Genomic DNA, 21,499 nt, shown 5'->3' on the forward strand with positions numbered 1-21,499 from the left:
AATATTCTGGGGCGCCTGGGTGGCACAGCGGTTAAGCGTTTGCCTTCGGCTCAGGGCGTGATCCCGGCGTTATGGGATCGAGCCCCACATCAGGCTCCTCCGCTATGAGCCTGCTTCTTCCTCTCCCACTCCCCCTGCTTGTGTACCCTCTCTCGCTGGCTGTCTCTATCTCTGTCGAATAAATAAATAAAATCTTTAAAAAAAATCTTTATAAATATTCTATTAAAACATGGAAAATGTGTGGTATGGGCCCCTCTCCACTCAAATCTGTGTACACTGCCTTTGTTTTTAGGCATCTAATGTAAATGAAGAGAAAATGAGATTCTGATGTTTTTCCTTTGTTGATGACCTGTGTTTTCTTTTTTCTTTTCTTTTCTTTTTTTTAAGTTACCTTATGGTAGTCACCATACAGTATGATGACCTGTGTTTTCTGCCTGTGTTTCTTAATCCTTAATCCTTGAATTTCAGTAATTTCATCAATACTTAGCTCTTTCTTAATCCATTATTTTTTCCTGGAACAGAATAAGCCCTTTTTTATTTGAAACTCCAAGTCTTCTTATATATTAGCAAAGCATTCTCTATTACCTTCAGAGATTTTTTGTTTTATGTTTTCTTTCCCTTTTTCATGGTCCCCAATAATAATCAATATCTTATAGCTCTCTGGTCTTGGTCTTTCACACCTACCATCCTCTCTCTACTTTAAGTTCTTTTATACTTCATTTGGTGATTTTTCTCAAAATCTCAACATCATGTCTCTGGTAATGTTGAGCATCTTTTTATTTATCTGTTGGCCATTTGTATGCCTTCTTTGGAAAAATGTTTATTCAGGTCCTCTGCCCATTTTTTAATCAGACTTTTTTTTTTGGTGTTGAGTTGTATAAATTCTTGATATATTTTGCATATTAACCCCTTATTAGATATATCATTACAAATATCTTCTTCGATTCAGTATGTTGCTTTTTTGTTTTGTTGTAGTCCCAATAGTTTGATTTTGCTTTTGTTTTCTATGCCTCATGAGACATATCTAGAAAATGTTTCTATGGCTAATGTCAGAGATTATGATTTCTTCTAGGAGTTTTATGGTTTCAGGTCTCACATTTAGGCCTTTAATCCATTTTGAGGTGTTTTGTTTTGTTTTCATATGATGTAAGAAAGTGGTCCAGTTTTATTCTTTCGCAAGTAGCTCTCCAGTTTTCCCAGCCCCATTTATTGAAAGGACTGTCTTTTCCCCATGTTTAATCTTGCCTCCTTTGTTATAGATTAATTGACCATATAAGTGTGGGTTTATTTCCGAGCTCTCTATCCTGTTACAGATGCATATATATTTGTTTTTACGCCAATGTCATACTTTTGTGGTTGCTGTAGCTTTGTAATAAAGTTTGAAATTTGGGAGCCTGATACCACCAGCTTGTTCTTCTCTCTCAAGATTGCTTTGGCTATTCAAGGATTTTCATGGTTCCATACAAATTTTAGGAGAATTTGTTCTAGTTCTATGAAAAATGCTGTTGATATTTTGATAGGGATTACATTGACTCTGTAGATTTCTTTGGATAGCACGTACATTTTAATGATATAATTCTTCAAATCCACAAACATGGTATACATTTCCGTTTGTTTCTGTCCTCTTCAATTTCTTTCATCAGTGTTTTATAGTTTTCAGAATACAGGTTTGTAACCTCCTTGTTTAAATTTATTCCTTGATATTTTATTCTTTTTGGTGCAATTATAAATGGTGTTGTCCTCTTAATTTCTCTTTCTGCTACTTTGTTATTAATGTATAAAATGTGACAGATTTTTGTATATTAATTTTGTATCCTGCAACTTTACTGAATTCATTTATCAGTTTTAATAGTTTTTGATGGAGTCTTTCATGTCTTTGTATAGAATATCATGTCATCTGCAATAATGACAGTTTTACTTCTTCTTTTCCAGTTTGGATGCCTTTTCTTTTTCTTGTCTGGTTGCTGCAGCTAGGACTTTCAGTACTGTGTTGAATAAAAGTTGTGAGTGTAGAATCCTTGTCTTTTTCCTAATCTTAGATGGAAAGTTTTCAGTTTTCACTATTGAGTATGATGTTAGCTGTGGGTTTTTCATATATGGTTTTTAATATGGTAAGTTTTGTTCCCTCTAAACCCACTTTGTTGAGTTTTTAACGTGTATTTTGTTAAATAATTTTCTGCATCTTTTCAGATAATCTTATGATTTTTATCTTTTCTTTTATTAATGTGATGTATAATACTAATTGATTTGAGAATATTGAACCACCTTTGCATCTCTAGAATAAATCCTGCTTGATCATGGTGAATGATTATTTTAATGTTGAATTTGGTTTGCTAATATCTTGTTGAAGATTTTTGCATCTATGTTCACCAGAAACATTGGCCTATATTTTTGTGGTGACTGCATGGTTTTGATATCAGGGTAATGCTGGTCTCATAGAATGAATTTGGAAGAGTTTCTTTCTCTGATTTTTTGGAATGGTTTGAGAAGAGTAGGTATTAACTCTTCTTTAAATGTTTAGTGTGGGATGCCTGGGTGGCTCAGTCAGCTAAGCATCTGCCTTCAGTTCAGGTCATGATCCAGGGTCCTGGGATTGAGTCCCCCATCAGGCTCCTTGCCCATCAGGGAACCTGCTTTTCCCTCTGCCTGCTGCTCCCCTTGCTTGTGCTCTCTGTCTTACTCACTCTCTCTGACAAATAAATAAATAAAATCTTTTTAAAAAATAAATGTTTAGTAAAATTCACCTGTGAAGCTATTTTTTCCTGGACTTTATTTGTTGGGAGTTTTTTATTATTATTATTACTGATTCAATTTCATTACTAGTTAATGTCTGTTCAAATTTTCTGTTTCTTGGGGTGCCTGGGTGGCTCAGTCATTAAGCGTCTGCCTTCAGCTCAGGTCATGATCCCAGGGTCCTGGGATCGAGCCCTGCATTGGTGTCCCCATATTGGGGTCCCCGCATTGGGCTCCCCGAGTGGGGAGCCTACATCTCCCTTTCCCTCTGCCTGCTGCTCTCCTACTTTTGCTTGCTATCTCTTTGTCAAATAAATAAATAAAACCTTTAAAAAAGTTTTTTCTGTTTCTTCCTGATTCTGTTTTGAAAGACTAAGTATTTCTAGGAATTTATCTATTCCTTCTAGGCTGTCTAATCTGTTGGCATATAGTTTTCCATTATGATCTCTTATAATCCTTTGTATTTCTGTGGTGTCGGTTGTTATTTATCCTCCTTCATTTCTGATTTTTTTAATCCTTTTTTTTTCTCGGTGAAAATGCCTAAAGGTTTATCAAATTTGCCTATTTTTTCAAAGAACCACCTCCCAGTTTCATTGATCTTTCTTATTGTTTTTAAGTCTCAGTTTCATTTATTTTCGCTCTAATCTTTATTACTTCCTTCCTTCTAGTAGATTGGGCTTTGTTTGTTCTTTTTCTAACCCTTTAAAGTGGAAGGTTAGGTTGCTTATTTGAGATTTTTCTTTTCTCTTGAGGTAGGCAGGTATTGATTTAAACTTTTCTCTAAGAACTACTTTTGCTGCTTCTGAAGGATTTGGGACTATTGTGTTTTATTTTCATTTGTCTGAAGGTATATTTTTATTTCCTCTGATTTCTTGGTTGATCCATTTATTGTTTAGTAGCATTTGCTTAGCTTCCATATGTTTGTGTTCTTTCTAGATTTCTTTCCTCATAATTGATTTCTAGTTTCATAACATCATGATCAGAAAAGGTGCATGGTATAATTTCTATCTTGAATTTATTGACACTTGTTTTGTGATCTGATATGTGACCTATTAAGGAGATTAATTCTCTCTTATTCCTGATATCTTTGAGAAGCCATTATTCTGCCTTTCAAAGCCTCTTGTTATTTATTGATAAAACCTGTGTGAATTTCTCTTTTGATCCAATATGATGAATTATGATGGCAAATTTTCCAGGATTGAACCATTCTTTTCCTCAGAACAAGCTCTACTAGAATAAATTATAGTGTTCTATTTTTAATTCTGCAGAATTCAAGATGTTAGCTCATTTTCAGATTTTATCTATTTTTTATCATGACAACTTAATCTTTATTTCTGGTATGATGTTTTCATGTTAAGTGTGCTTTATAAAATACATAGGGAAGGTTTTGACTTTTTTTTTAAAGATAGTATAAGAGAAATCTTCTGCCACTAAAGAAATGAAGACTTAGGCTGTGACATTGTCAAAGTCAATTTTGATAATTCATATTCCATAAAACTCTCCATTTTCTAAATTATCAAATTTATTTAAGTGTTTCATTTAATATTGTTTACTATTGTTTTCTAATTCTTCTAATTCTTCTAGTATCTGTAGTTAAAGTTTCTTTACCACACATCATATGAACCACTTTTCCTCCTTTTCTTTGTTTAATTTTCTCTCTTCTACTAATGTCTTTATTGAATGCTTAACTCATTTGTTTTCATTATTTTTTCACAAAAAACTATATAATTCTTTCTATGTATATTTGTGTATTTAACTGTATCTCATTCATTTTGATTTGAAATGTTATTTTTGTTAATGTCTAGATGATTAATAATTTTTATGTAAATTTCCTCATTGATCAAGGGTTTAACTAGAAAAATGTGTTAAATGCCATTAACTTTGATTTTTAATAAAATAATGTTATGATGAAACAACATAGTGTTTATTTTTTCAGAATTTATTAAAGATTCCTTGTACTGTATCAGTTTAAATTATCTGTGCTTATTAATTGTGCACTTGATATGTAAAATATGAAAGAAATATAAGAATATTCCCACTCTGTTTTTATCAAGTTTTCTTTTTTTCTTTTTTTAAAGGTTTTTTTTTTTGTTTTAAGTGTTTGGCTTCTGTATTGTTTGTTTCATAAAGGCTTATGCTTTATGTTTCCTTTGAGGGGAATACTTTATCCTTAATATCCTCACTTTTGTCTCATTTAATGTCTTTGGCCTTGAATTCTGTTTTATCTGTTATTAATATTGCTTCTCTTGCTTTCTACATGTTGTATTTACCTGGTTCACTTTTTCTCATCTTTTAATTTTCTGCTTCTTTTCCTGTTTTTATTGTTTTTCTTAAAAACTACAAATTTAATTTTTTTAACCCAGCCTGACTTTCTTTGACATTGACATTTGTTGGGGTAATCAATATATAAGCTTTTATTTCTTCCAATACATTTTATATATATTTTATGTATTTATTTAAGTATATTTGTTACTTAAATACTCCTTTTCTTACTTTGCTGGGTTGGTTAACTTTTCCTTCATTTTCTTTTCCCCATTCAGTACTCACTCATCCATTGTTAATTTGTTAATCTTTTTTTCCATTTTGTTAGTGCTTACCTTCTCATTCTGAAGATTCATAATTAAACTATATTCCTCTTTAATTATATCAGAATTAAACAATAACTATGCCTGTAACGTTTTACCAAATTATTTTAATAACACATACTAACTAGATTCAGAACCTTTTTCTCTCTCTTCCCAAGTTCCTACAACTTTTTTGTAACATAGTTCAGAATTTTTACTACTAGGCTATACGTAAGCTATCATTTTTCCAGGAAACCTTTATCTTGAATATTGGGTTTATCATTCCCTTGAGTTATTTTATAAATTTTCTGAATATCTATTTCTATCAACAATATATTCTTTAGTTTTGAGGATTGTTTTACCACTTTATAAAAATGGTATCATATGGCACATGTATTTCTGCAATTTGACCTTATTTACCTAACATTAGTGAAGCTCTTTATTCTGATGTGTATTATTCTGTTTTATTCATTTTTTACTGCACTATATTATAACATTCTATGACTATCATCCATTCTCATTTTTTTAAAGAGAGAGAGCACATATAAGCGGGGCAGGGAGAGAGAGAGAGTCTTAAGTAGGCTCCACACGCAGCATGGAACCAGTCACAGGGCTGGATCCCACAACCCTGAGATCATGACTGAGCCAAAATCAAGAGTTGGATGCTTAACCAACTGATCCACCCAGGCACCCTCCATTCTCATTTTGATAGACATTGGTTTCCATTTTGAAGGCTATTACATACAGTGCTGCTATGAAATTTTGCACATTCCGTCCCTCAAAATAACATTCATCAGGATGAGTGAGAGACAACTATTAAGTCAGTCTTTCATTCTGCTTCCCATTACCCTCATGTCCACTCCCTAGTATCTGAGCTCCTAGTATCTGAGTCTCCTCTCCTTCCAGGAAAAAAATGAAAGCTCCCATGCATATTACCTCCCAAAGACAGACACAGTAGGTGGGAGAATAGTACAGTGGAAGTGGTTACACCTCTAGTCTCTACTTAGGTTACCCAAACCTCCAGATGCTATTGTTTTTCGGAAGTACATAAATAATATTGTAAATAACACTATTGTTATTTAATTCTGAGTGCTTTTTTCCATTATTTGTTTTCTCAACAAAATGCTGGAAGTACAGTTATATGAAGTTCTATAGATTTTTAAAATTTTTTTAATTCTTTGTTTTTATTGAAGTATAGGTGACTACAATGTTATATTAGTTTCAGGAGTACATCATAGTGATTTGACAATTCTATACATTACTCAATGCTTATAACAGTAAGTGTAGTCACCATCTCTCACCATAGAAAGTTATTACAATATTATTTGCAATATACCCTATGTTGTACTTTAAATCTCTGTGACTTATTTATCTTATAACTGGATGTTATACCTATTTTGGCCAGGCCCCAACCCACCTCTTTCATTCTTCTTTTTTTTTAATTGAAGTATAATTGACACACCCTGTTACCTTGGTTTCAGTTGTACAACATAGTAATTCCTCATTATGTTATACTCTGTTCACAAGTGTAACTACCGTCTGTCATCATACAGTGTTGTTACAGCACTACTTACTATATTTCCTATGCTGTAACTTTTACCCGGGTGAAATATTCATTACAAAACTGGAAGCCTGTATCTCCCACTCTCCTTCACCCATTTTGCCCATCCTCCCATTCACCATCCCTCTAGCAACAATCAGTTTCTTCTCTGTATTTATGAGTCTGTGTCTGCTTTTTGTTTGTTTACTCATTTTTTTTGTTCTTAGATTTCACATGTAAGTGAAATTGTACAATATTTGTCTTTCACTTTACATAATATCCTCCAGGTCCATCCATGGTGTCATAAATGGCAAGATCTCATTATTTTCTATGGCTGAGTACTATTTCATTGTGTGTATCTATGTATGTATGTATGTATGTATGTATCACATCTTCTTTATCCATTCATCTATCACCAGACACTTGGTTTGTTTCCATATCTTGGCTGTCGTTAATAGTGTTTCAATAAACATAGGGGTGCATATGTCTTTCCAAGGTAGAGTTTTCATTTTCTTTGGATAAATACCCAGTAGTGGAATTACTGGATCATATGGTATTTCTAATTTTTTGGGTAACCTCCATACTGTTTTCCATAGTGTTTGCACCAATTTACATTTCCACCAACAGTGCGTGAGGATTGCCTTTTCTCCACATCCTCACCAACACTTGTTTTTACTTGTCTTTTTTATTCTAGCTATTCTGGTGTAAGATTTAAGATTATATCTCCTTGTGGTTTTGATTTGCACTTCCCTGTTGATTACTGACGAGCACCTTTTCATGATTAGGTTGCCCATTTGTATGTCTTTGAAAAAAACACTCTGTTCAGATACTCTGCCCATTTTTTTTTAAATTTATTTATTTGACAGAGATAGAGACAGCCAGCGAGAGAGGGAACACAAGTAGGGGGAGTGGGAGAGGAAGAAGCAGGCTCATAGTAGAGGAGCCTGATGTGGGGCTCGATCCCATAACGCCGGGATCACGCCCTGAGCCGAAGGCAGATGCCCAACGACTGTGCCACCCAGGCGCCCCTAAGATACTCTGCCCATTTTTTAATCAGATTGCTTATTTTTTATATATTGAACCTTTACTGGATATATCATTTGCTAATATCCTTTCCCATTCAGTAGGTTGCCTTGTTGGTTTGTTGAGTTTCTTTCACTGTGCAAAAACTTTTTTATTTTGGTATAGTTCTAATAGTTTAATTTTGCTTTTGTTTCCCTTACCTGAGGAGATATATCTAGAAAAATGATGCTAAGGCTGATGACAAAGAGGTTACTCTCTATATTTTCTTTAAGCACTTTTGTGCCTTCATGTCTCATATTTAGGTCTTTAATCCATTTTGAGTTTAGTTTTTTATATGGTATATGTGGTACAGTTTCATTCTTTCGCATGTGACTGTTCACTTTTCACAGCAACATTTTTGAAGAGCCTGTCGATTAATTGACCTATAGGTGTGGGTTTATTTCTGGGCTCTTTATTGTGTTTCATTGATTGGCGTGTCTATTTATGTGCCAGTACCATAATGATTTTCATTATTCTAACTGTGTAGTATATCTTGAAATCTGGAATTGATATATCTCTAGCTTTGTTCCTTCTCAAAATTTCTTTGGCTATTCAGGGTATTTTGTGGTTCCATACAAATTATAATATTATTTGTTATAGTTTTGTGAAAAATACTATTGCTATTTTGATAGAGAATGCATCAAATCTGTAGATTGTTTTAGGTAGTTTGGATATTTTAACATTAATTTTTCCAATACACAACCATGGTTTATTTTTCTATTTGTTTGTGTCATCATTTTCTTTGAATTATGCCTTAAAGTTTCAGAGTTCATGTCTTTCACCTCCCTCATTAAATTAATTTGTAGGTATTTTATTCTTTTTGGTGTGATTGTAAATGTAATTGTTTTCTAAATTTATCTGTTACATCATTATTAGTGTATACAAATGCAACAGATTTATGTATATTAATTTTGAATCCTGAAACTGTACTAAATTCATTTATTACTTCTAATAGATTTTAGTGGAATCTTTAAGGATATATATATATATATATATATATTATAATGTATATGTATATGTATACACATGCATATGTGCATATACATACATATATATGTGTGTATGTATATATGTATGTGTGTGTATATATATATGTATATGTATATATATATATGTCATGTCGTCTGAATTTGTGACAGTTTTACTTTTTCCTTACCAATTTGGATGCCTTTTGATTCTTTTTCTTGTCCAATTGTTGTGACTAGGATTTCCAGTAAAGCATTGAATAACAGTGATGAGAGTGGACATCCTTGTCTTGTTCCTGATCATAGAGGAAACACTCCATGTTTTTCACCATTGGATATGATGTTAGCTATGGGTTTTTCATATATGGCCTTTATTATGTTGAGGCATAATCCTTCTAAACCCACTTTTATTTTTAGAGTTTTTGGTATGAATGGGTGTTGTATTTTGCACAAATGCTTTTTCTGCATCTTTTGAGTTGGTCATATAATTTTTATCCTTCCTCTTGTTTATTTGATGCATCACTTTGATTGCTTTGTGAGTACTGAATCACCCTTGTATCCCTGGAATAAATCTCACTTGATTGTGGTGAGTAATTTTTAATGTATCATTGAATTCTGTTTGCTAATATTTTGTTAAGGATTTTTGCATCTATGTTCAGCAGAGATATTGGCCTGTAGTTTTCTTTTCTTCTAGTGTCTTTATTTGGTTTTGGTATCAGGTTACTGCTCACCTCATTGAATGAATTTGGAAGTTTTCCTTCCTCTTTTATTTTTTGGAATAGTTTGAAAATAATAGGTATTAATTTTTCTTTAAATGTTTGGTAGAATTCATTGTGGTGAGGCCATCTGGTCCTGGACTTTTGCTTGTTAGGAACTTTAGGTCACTTTTTCAGTTTTATGGCTAGTAATTGAGTCTGTTCAACTTTCCTTTTTCTTCCTTATTCAGTTTGGGAGATTGTTTATGTTTCCAGGTATTTATCCATTTCTTCTAGGTTGTCCAGTTTGTTGGCCTATAATTTTTTGTAGTAGTCTCTTATACTCCATTGTATTTCTGTGGTATCAATTATTTCTCCTCCTTTATTTCTGTTTTTATTTATTTGAATCCTCTCTCTTTTTCCTTGATGATTCTGGCTAAAGTTTTGTCAATTTTGTTTACCCTTTTAAAAAATCAGCTCTTAGTTTCATTGATCTTTTCTATTGTTTTTTTAGTCTGAATTTTTTTTTTATTCTGACATAATCCTTATTATTTCTTTCTTTCTACTAGCTTAGGAATCTGTTTGTTCTTCTTTTCCTAGTTCCTTTAGATGTAAGGTTGGGTTCTTTATTTGAGATTTTATTTTCTTGAGGTAGACCTGTATTGTTATAAACTTTCCTCTTAGAACTGCTTTTCCTGCACCCCAAAGATTTTGGATCATTCTGTTTTCATTTTCATTTCTCTCCATGTATTTTTGTATTCCCTCTGATTTCTTGGTTGACCTATAAATTGTTTAGCCTCTGTGTGTTTGTGTTTTTTCCAGTTTTTTCTTATAACTGATTTCTAGTTCTATATCATTGCGGTCAGAAAAGATGCTTGCTATTATTTCAATCTTCTTAAATTTATTGAGAATTGTCCTGTGGCCTAACATGTGATCTCTTCTGGAAGATATTCCGTGTGTACTTGAAAAGGATGTATATTCTGCTGTTTTTGGATGGACCGTTCTGTATAAATCTATTAGGTCCACCTGGTCCAAGTGTCACTCAGAGCCACTGTTTCTTTGTTAATTTTCTGCCTGGATGATCTATCCATTGATGTAAGTGGGATGTTATGGTCCCCTAATGTTATTGTATTACTGTCAATTTCTCCCTTTAAGTCTCTTAATATATGCTTTATATATTTAGGTGCTCCTATTTGGGGTGCATAGATATTTACAATTGTTATGTCCTCTCACTGAATGATCCCTTTATAGTAATGTAGTGTCCTTTGTCTTTGTTTTAAAATCTGTTTTGTCTGGGGGCACCTGGGTGGCTCAGTCACTTAAGCGTCTGCCTTCAGCTCAGGTTATGATCCAGGGATCGAGTTCTGCATCAGGCTCTCTGCTCAGTGGGGAACGTGTTTTTCCCTTTCCCTCTCCCTCTACCACTTGTGCTCTCTTGTTTGCTCACTCTTTCTCAAATGAATAAATAAAATCTTTAAAAAAATCTATTTTGTCTGATATAAGTATTTCTACCTTGACTTTTTCTTTTTCAATTCCATTTGCATGATGCATATTTTTTTTACTTCTTTTTAAGTTCAGTCTGTATGTGTCTTTAGGTCTGATGTAAGTTTCTTCTAGGCAGCATAGAGTTGGGTATTGTCTTTTCATCCATTCAGTCATCTTGAGTCTTGATTGGAGCTTTTAGTCCATTTACAGTTAAAGTGATTATTGATAGGTCTGTAATTTTTGCATTTTTATTCATTGTTTTGTGGTTTGTTTTATAGTTCTCTTCTGTTCCTTTCTTCTTTTCTTGTGGTTTGATGACTTTCTTTAGTGTCATGCTTGGATGCCTTTCTTTTTTGTGTGTATTTTATCATAGGTTTTTTTTATTTGTAAGTTTACCATTGGTTTTAGATATAACATCTTATGTGTAGAGCTGTTTACGTTAAGTTGATGGTCACTTAAGTTTGAATACGTTCTATAAGCACTAAATTTTACTTTCTCATCCATACCTTATGTATATGGTGCCATATATTGCATGCCTTTGTGTATCACTTGACTGATTTTTAGAGATATAATTGATTTTAGTACTTTTGTGGTTTTGGCTTCACATTGGCTTTACAAGTGATTAAGCTACTACCTTTATTGTATGTTTGCTTTACCTGTGAAATTATTTTCTTTTGTAATTTTCTTACTTCTAACTACGACCTTTTTTTCCCCACTCAAATAATTTTCCTTCAACATTTGTTTTAAGTCTGGTTTAGTGGTGATGCATTTCTTTGACTTTTGTTTGTCTGGGAAGCACTTTATCTCTCCTTCAATTCTGAATTACAGCCTGCCAGGTAGAACATTTTTGGTAGTAGGCTTTTTCTCTTTCACTATTTTGAGGACCTCAGGTCATTCCCTTCGGCTTACAAAGTTTCTATTGAAAAATCAGCTTATACTTTTATGGGGTTTCCCTTGTATGTAACTGTTTTCTTTTCTCTTGCTGCTTTAAAAATTTTTTGCTTTATCATTACTTTTTGCCATTTTAATTATTATCTATCTTGATGCAGACTTCTTTGGGTTCATCTTGTTAGGGGCTCTCTGTTCTTCCTGGACTTGAATGTCTGTCATCTTGTTCAGATTAAGGAAGTTTTCAGCTATTATTTCTTCAAATAACTTTTCTGTCCTGTCTTTCTCTCATCTCCGTCTGGGATCCATATAGTGCAAATATTATTACTCCTCATAATGTTGCTGAGTTCCCTTAACCTCTTTTCATTTCTTATTCTTTTTTTTTCTCTTTCTCATTAAGCCTGGTTGCTTTCCATTACATTGTCTTCCAGATGGCTGATCTATTATTCTGCATTCCTGTAATCTGCTATTGATTTCCTTCAGTGCATTGTTTCAGTTATTGAATTCTTCATCTCTAACTGGTTCTTTTTGTACTTTCCATCTCTTTATTGAAGATCTAACAAATGATCCATACTTTTCTCGTCCATTGGGTATCATGACTATTACTTTGAACTATTTATCCAACATTGGTTATTTTCATTTCATTTAGCTCTTTTGCTGTAATTTTGTCTTGCTCCTTCATTTGGGAGAGATTTTTCTGTCTCTTCATTTTGCCTAACTCCCTGTGTTTGTTTATATGTATTTGGTAGGTCAGGTATGTTTCCTGGTATTGAAAGTAGTGACCTTGTGAAGGAGAGGTCCTGTGGTACTCTGTAGCACAATGTCCCCTGGTCACCGAACCAGGTGCTCCAGGGCTGCTCCTTGTGTGTGCTATGTGTACCTACAATTGTGGCTAATCTGCAGTTGCTTCCAGCCCAACCAGCTGCAATGACCCAGTTTTCCTGCTGGGCACACTGGACAAGGTTTGGTCCCCATACTTTTGAAGGTCTTGTCTGAGGTTTCCATGGTCTTATTGGTGGATGGGGCCAGTAGTCAGACCAAATGTCTGCAATTAGCCACCCTGCCACAATTTCAGGTGTATGAAGGTTAAGTCTTGCTACCTGCACAGGCAGCTAAAAGGCTGGCTGCTGGAACTGTGGGCATGCTGATATATGAAGTTCTTTCCCCCTGACCTCCCACTTTCCCAGGGCCAGAGACACTTTGGAGGGATACCTGATGAGGTGGGTGGGGTTAGATGGGGTGGGTCCATAGGAGAACATCATTGTTGGGTATACAGTTTTAGCAAGGTAAATGGAGAGTGTTTGTACTAGTTCCCGCAAGAATGGGCGTTAAGCCCACTGATATTTAAAGCTCTTGAAGTTAAGCCACACTAGTATTGAAAGCCCTATGTTATGTGGACTCATCTTCCCAGTGCAGGTGCCCAGTGCTGGGAGTGTGTAGTGTGGGGTCTGATCTGCTTGCTTTTCCAGCTTCTGATGTCCCTCCCTTTTGGAGTCAGTCCCACCAAGGTTTCAGTCCCAGTGTGTCTCCACCCCTCCTACACTTTTCAATGTGCCCTCCTCTCCACAAATAACTGTGGAAGGTCTGTTCCACTAGTCTTCGGGTCATTTTCAGAGTTAGTTGAATAGATGTAGCTATTATCTCAGTATGTCTATGATACAAAGTGAGCTCAAGATCCTCCTACCCCATCATCTTACATACTCTGGGCTAGCTCTCAACACATTCCTAAAAGAATAAAACCCAAAAGAAGATTCAATATTTACTGCAAACTATGTTTTAAGTAATGAAGTCTGTAGCATTAGCTTTTGGGAGGCAGTCCTGTCAGAATATTTACCGATACTGAGCTTAGTCTCTACTGAAAGCTGTTTGCCTTTTCATACATATTGCTGCAATGTTCCATAATCCTCCATTAGATACTGGTGTAAATATTCATAACACACCAACCCAGAAAATGCTGGTGTAATTAATTCTTTAATCCAAGTCTGAGACCTAACATTTTACTGATTCAATTTCATTTTATTAGATTGATGTTAAAACCTACAATGCTCTAATTCTAAGACTTAAGAAAAATAACAGTCTGCTGGAAGATTTAGTTTATATGTATTTACATGATCTTTTCTTTTTTTCTTAATAGGTAGAAAGTTTAAAAAGTTCAATAAAGTCAGAGTTATGAGAGCATTGGATGCCGTTGCTCTCCCACAGCCTGTGGGCATTCCAAATGAAAGCCAAGCCCTAAGCCAAAGAATCTCCTTCTCACCAAGTCAAGATATACAGTTGATCCCACCATTGATCAACCTGCTAATGAACATTGAACCAGATGTGATCTACGCAGGACATGACAACACCAAACCTGATACCTCCAGTTCTTTGCTGACAAGTCTTAATCAACTAGGCGAGAGACAACTTCTTTCTGTAGTCAAGTGGTCTAAATCATTGCCAGGTAATAATAATTTGTATATAGTAGCATAGAATGAAAATTTTACTGTATTTCTTGTACTAGTAGATTGTTGAAGTCTATACAGTAAATTAAACATAGTGTAAACAGCATGTTATAGTATGCATTTCAGCAGTTCAAAATACTTATCAAGGATCTTAAATAATCTGTTACTTGTCTAAGACCCTACTGTGTGCTATGGAAATACAAAAGTCATAGATAACACTTTGAGTCTTGATGATTCAAGAATTACATGCATGAGACAGTTAAGGAACAGCATAAGTTTATGTGTCCAAGCACAGATGTTATAGTAGTTAAGAGAAAGACAAACTGACCATCTTCTTAAAAATGTCTAGATCATTCTAAGTGCTAATTTAACCAACCTCAAATGGTTGAAAATAAAACTGAATATATCTATTCATATAACATATTAAAATAGTATTCAGAGTACAGTGGGGTGTTAAAGTTAATTAAGAAACATAACTTATAAACATATATAAATAATTTGGACATAGGGAAATGAACTTCCTTCCAGTCACTATTTTCTCTAATTTATACTCAGACAAAGCAGATAACAGTGAGAATCTGGCTTGTACCATCATGAAAGGATTTAAGTCACTTTATTTATAAACTAGTTTTGCTTCCTAAGTACAACTCCATAAAAGGATGCAGTTTTTACTTGGCTAAATCTGAGACAGGAGAGCCAGGAGAATACATGGGTAGCCATTGTTTGTGGAGGCATTAATCCCATAATTAGTAATAGAGCATTTTTAAAAATTATATTCTCTTCACACCAAAAATATCCTTATACTTTTTTAAACCAGTTGATTTTTCCAGTGTCTGATCAAGAATTAAACATATTATGACATTTTAATCTCCAAGCAAATTCAATAGTCCTTTTTAAAGAATTTTTTTCTCAACTTGCCTTAATGTATTTCTGTTATTATTTTACCTGAAAGGTTTAAAATTCAATAGATGACTTGTTATTCAAAATTCAAGGTTATTTGAAACAGAAAGAAAAATAGATTCCTGTTGAATCTTTTAAAAAATACATGTTGAGAAAAATTAATAAAATTCATTATTCTAATGGAGATAAAGTAATTTTATAGAAAAATGCAAATACCCAGGTTCTTATTAGCTCCATTGTTGCTGAAAATCTTGGACAGGAAAATTTTTTTTCCATTAGAAAATTTCTGAATTTTTTAAAACTTACTGTAAAGTCGTTATCACTTTTGATAGATCTTTGTTAAATTGAGATATTACAATAGGATTGAACTTTTTCTGCTTAAAAATAGGAGTATTTATATATGTGTTTAACTTTTCTCAGTTTTTATGTTATTTAGAAAAGGTGGTTTCTTTGATTTTGATTGATACAGTTTATTTACAGTTTTTGCATTTTGGAGGTTCTTTACTGTTTAAAAAGATTCTACTATCAGTTAGAAAATAATCAGCTATAGCTTAAAAGATAATTTATTCACTTTGGGTAAAAGCTAAGTGAACATTTTAAGTTGAAACATTTACCCGTGAAGACTTTTCATCTTCACATTCTCAAAAAGAGTGAGAGGAAATTTTAACACTGAATTTAGCAGCAACTTTTTTAATGTTCCAAAAATGTAATTTGTAAGTAAAAAAAGAATGATGACATCCACCAGTATTATAGGTACCATTTCCATTAACTATAACAATAAGGGAAGCTTATTTGATAATTTAATTTGATAATATAGATTAACAAATGATTGTGTGGCCCATGATCTTTTAAGATATATTTGCATGGTCTGCATACTGCATGAATGATGAAAATGGTCAATGAACCAGAGTGACCATATTGAACTATTTGAAAGGACTCATGTAAAGTCAAGTCAAACCTTCCAGTTGACTTTAAGCCAGAATAAGTTTTTGCTCACTTGATTCACTCAGTAAGTGTCTATTGCATACCTTCTGTGTGCATGACCTAACAATTAAACAGTAGTGTTAGAAAGAAAAGCCAGAAGTCTGGGCTCATGGTGTGAACACATTTTGGTGCAACATACCCTAATATTTGGTCTTCAATTTTGCACATGAGAGAAACTTATTTTATCCATTCACTCACATGTTACTTGTTCTGTGAAAGATCAACTTTTGTTAAATGAGGCCTATTAATAAGTCAGGATGTCAGTTTACTTATTTATAGTACAAAAAATGATGCTGCTAGTAAAACATGTTGACAGGTCAATACAATAGGAAAGTGTATTTTGGAAGTCAAATTAGGATCAGATGCAAAATAATAATCATAATAAAGGTGACAGTATGCCTGAGGAATCCAAGGCATATATCTACAGGTCCCTGAGAGGATGCTTGTTGCCTGGTCAGGGCCTCATCATTTTTTCTTTGTCTCTGCTCTTCTATTATCTTGGACCTGCTATAGTAATTGCAGCTGATCTGACATCTCTCTCATAATATTTTAGAGATACCATTGCTCTGTATAATGGAGATTTATAAGATGCTTTAGCCTCATGACAGCACATTTAAAATGTTGTCTTAGGATACACTGCATCTGACATATTGTATCTATTATGTGAATGATTTTACATTGACTTTTAGCTGTAAGTTCAGTGGGTAATATTTTATTTGGAGCTTGAAGTGACACAACATTTGCAAAATTTAAAAAAAAAGAACAAGACAAAGGTCAGGAGAATGGAGGAGGAGGAGGATCTTGAGCTCACCTCATCCTAGGGACACACCAAAATAACAACTACATCTGTGTAACTCACTCTGCAGAACATAGCTTCCACAGTTAATCATGGAAAGGAGGCCACATTGAAAAGGAGAAGAGGAGCAGAGACATGGTTTGGAGCCAAAGCCCTGGCAAGACTCACCACAAATGGGAGATATCATAAGCATGGAGAAACAATAGGATCAGACCTACCAGGCACTCTCAGCACTGGGGACATGCACTGGGAAGATGAATACTCATAACATCTAGTTTGGGGCTTAACTTGGCAAGCTTTGAAAATTAGTAAGGCCTAACTCTGGGTACATTAAAAATCAGTGGGCTTAGCTCTGGGAGGGTCAGTGGTCCATAGGAAACTGACTTGCTCTCCTTAAAGAGCTAGCATAATAAATAACCCAACCAAACCAACACAGCAGATAGTAGCAGTTTGAATAGTGCCTGGGTATATGTGGAGAGTAATTTACTAATCTTAGAACATGGGCTAGAGGGACATAGATCTACAGGAGATTTCTTCAGGAATAAAAGTGCTGGCAGACACCATCTTTATTCCCCTCCCCCAGCCTAGATTTCTAGACTCTTGTGGATACCAGCAGGAACACCATCTATCTTGCTAGCACCATGTGCCCCAAATCATGTTCCCCTGCAGACTCACCTCATCCATCTTGCCCACTTCAGCAAATATTCCTTAAAAGGAGCTCCTGCCTTGACACACTGTACAAGCAGCCCCAGCAGGGACTGACACCATTCCAAAGTGTCTCCTGCCCTGCAGATAGTAGAAAATAACTCCATACATCAGCACATGGGCAGTTCCAGAGCTGAGCATTTTAGCTGACCACACAGCCTGCAGCTGTGACAGACACACTGGTCTGACTGCCAGCCCCAATCACCAAGAAAAGCTCTATAGGGGGCCACATGTGGAGAGCACTCTGACAATTGGTGTGAACATAACTGCAGCACACAGAGTGCAGACAGCTAGCTGTCTGCTGACATTGTCCACCAAAAAAAATCCATGGTTGTCTCAGACACACCCCACAAAAGAAACCACAACAGGTAAAGCCAGTCACTGCAGATTACTGAACTTAAAGCTCAGTCAGCTAGTGGCTCAGCCACAACAGTAGTGTTTACACAGCCCATATCCAGGAGACACCCCTGGAGCACATGGTTCTGGTGAATAGGGGACACTGACTACCAGGCACCACAAGACCTCTTTTTCACAAGGCCACTACTTTTAATATCAAGAGATATAGCTGACCATCCTAATACCTATAAATAGAGTTAGACAAAGTGAGGCAGAGGAATATATCCCAAAAAAAGAACTGGACAAAATCACAGCAAAAGAACTAAATGAAATGGAAATAAGTACTATGCCTGATAAAGAATTCAGTAATATCATAAAGGTATTCAGTGGACCTGAAATAAGAGTGGAGGATCTCAGTAAGACCTACAGTAAAGAGATAGAAAATATAAAAAGAACCAGTCAGAGATGAAGAATTCAATAACTGAAATAAAAAAATACAATAGAGTCAACAGCATATTAGGCAATGTAGAAGACCAAATCTGCACAGCTGGAAGATAGATTAATGAAAAACAAGCTGAACTACAAAAAGAAATATGACTAATAAAAAGTAAAAAATGGTTAAGAGAAATTAAGGACATCATTAAGTGTAGTAACATTCATCTTATAGGGAATCCAGAAGGAGAAAACAGGCAGAATGGGAAAGAAAACTTATTTGAATAAATAATAGTAAATTGACCAGTATGGAGGGTAAGGCACAAAAGCAATATCAATTATCTCTATAAGAATTAGTCTAGGGATTCACAAAATAAAAGGATGTAAAATATGACATGGTGTACAGAAAATGGGAAAGGGAGTAAAAATGTAGGACACGAAGGTGTTCAAACTTAAGTGACCATTGAGTTAATAAAGACTGCAATACACATAAGATGTTATATGTGAAACCAATTGTAACCACAAATTAAAAACCTATAATAGATACACACACCAAAAAAAAAAAAAAAAAGAGAGAGAGAGAGAAATGAATCCAAGCATAACATTAAAGAAAGCCATCAAAGCATAAGGAAGAGGGGGAGAGAAGAAGAAAGGAACAGAGGAGAACAAAAACAACCAGAAAACAAGTAACAAAATGGCAGTAAGTACATACTTATCAGTAATAACTTGAAATGCAAATGGACTAATCAAAAGACATAGGGTGACTGAATGGATAGAAAAAAGATCCATCTGTACACTGTCTATAAGAGGCACTTCAGACGTAAAGACATATGCAGATTGAAAGTTAAGGGATTAAAAAACATTTACCATGAAGATAGAAACAAACAAAAAACTAGGGTAGTAAATAAATTTTAACAGACATAAAGGGAGAGATTGACAGTAATACAATAATAATAAGGACTTTAACACCCTATTTACTTAACTGCATCAATCATCCAGACAGACGATCAACAAAGAAACAATGGCTTTGAGTGACACGTTAGTCCAGATGGATCTAACAAATATATACATAATATTTCATCCAAAAACAGCAGAATACTCATTCTTTCAAGAGTACATATGACATTTTCTGTGATAAATCACATTAGGCCACAATACAATTTTCAGTATTCAAGAAGATTGAAATATAATATCAAGCATCTTCCCACCACAACAGTATGAAACTAGAAATCAACTACCAGAAATCATCTGGAAAGAACACAAATACATGGAGGCTAAATAACATGATACTAGAAAATGAATGGATCAACTAAGAAATCAAAGAGCAAATTAAAAAAAAAACGTGGAAATGGGGCACCTGGGTGGCTCCGTCAGTTGAGTGTCTGCCTTCCACTCAGGTCATGATCCCAGGATCCTGGGATGGAGCCGGTGTTGGGCTCCCAACTCAGTGGGGAGCCTGCTTCTCTCTCTCCCTCTGCCTGCCACTCCCCCTGCTTGTGCTCTCTCCCAATATCTCTCTCTAAACATGGAGTTAAAGAAATTGAAACAACTGTGCAAATTCTTTGGGACACAGCCAAAACATTTCTAAGAGGGAAGTTTATAGCAATACAGACCTGCTTAAAGAAACAAGAAAAATCTCACACCTTGCACCTAAAAAAGATAGCAAATGAAAAAGCTCAAACCTAGTAAAAGGAAGAAAATAATAAACATTATGGCAGAAATAAATGACTTAGAGACTAAGAAATAATACAAAAGATCAATGATACCAGGAGCTTGTTCTTTTGAAAATAAGCAAAATTGATAATCTTGAGCCATATTTACCAAAAAAAAAGAGGACTCAAATAAATAAAATCAGAAGTGAAAAAGGAGAAATAATAACCAGCACCACAAAATAATATTATGAAAGCTTACATGCCAGCACATTGAAGAAATGAATAAACTCCTAGAAACATATAACTTTACAAAACTGAATCAGGAAGAAAGAAAATTTGAACAAATTACTAGTAAAGAAATCGAATCAGTTATCAAAAAAATTCTCAACAAACAAAAGTCCAGGACAAGATGGCTTCACAGGTAAATTCTACCTACCATTTTAAAAGACTTAATACCTTTTTGTTTTCAAATTATTCCAGAAAATAAAGGGAAAGAAAAACTTCTAAATTCATTCTACAAGACCAGGATTACCTTGATATAGAGAAATTGGTTGCATTTGTATGCATCAATAATGATGCAGCAGAAAGAGAAATTAAGAAAACATCCCCATTTATAATTGCATCAAAAAGAATAAAATATCTGTGAATAAACATAACCAAGGAAGATGAAAGGCCTGTACTCTGAAAACTATAAAATATCAGTGAAAGAAATTGAAGATGGCACAAACAAATAGAAAGATATTCCATGCTCATGGATTGGATGAGTTAATATTGTTAAAATGTCTAAATTACCCAAAGCAACGTTCAGATTTAATGTCATCCTTATCAAAATACCAACAGCGTTTTCCACAGAACTAGAACAAGCAGTCCTAAAATTTGTATGGAACCACAAACAAACCCAAAAAGCCAAAGCAATCTTGAGAAAGAAGAACAAAACTGAAGGTTTCACAATCCCAGACTTTAAGAAATAGTACAAAGTTGTAGCAATCTAAACAATCTAAGCAGTATGGTACTGCCATGGAATCATACATACAGATCAAAGGAACAGAATAGAAACCCCAGAAGTAAACCCACAACTATATGACCAATTAACCTTTAACAGAGAAGGAAAGAATATGTAATTAGAAAAGAACAGTCTCTTCAACAAATGGTGTTGAGAAAACTGGACAGCAACAACATGCAAAAAAATGAAACTGGACCACTTTCTAACATGAAATGGATTAGGACCTAAATGTGAGACCTGAAACAATAAAAATCTTAGAAGAGAGCACAGTCAGTAATTTCTCTGACATCAACCATAACAACATCTTTCTAGATATGT

The 21,499-nt window shown here is 34.3% G+C and overlaps 1 protein-coding gene across 6 annotated transcripts in view; it reads left to right on the forward strand.

Annotated features, from left to right (window-relative positions):
• Positions 1-21,499, forward strand: part of PGR (progesterone receptor) — a 112,302-nt gene that overhangs the window by 61,500 nt on the left and 29,303 nt on the right. For 5 of the 6 annotated variants that reach the window (XM_040630971.1, XM_040630968.1, XM_040630969.1 and 2 more), the window contains exon 5: positions 14,067-14,372. The exons of the other annotated variant lie outside the window; for it this stretch is intronic. In XM_040630971.1, the coding sequence (XP_040486905.1) occupies positions 14,067-14,372 (306 nt within the window). The remainder of the gene's footprint in view (positions 1-14,066; positions 14,373-21,499) is intronic. 6 annotated transcript variants of the gene reach the window in all.

Source organism: Ursus maritimus, unplaced genomic scaffold, assembly GCF_017311325.1.
Source record: "Ursus maritimus isolate PB19 unplaced genomic scaffold, ASM1731132v1 scaffold_16, whole genome shotgun sequence".
NCBI classification, from domain to species: Eukaryota; Metazoa; Chordata; class Mammalia; order Carnivora; family Ursidae; genus Ursus; species Ursus maritimus.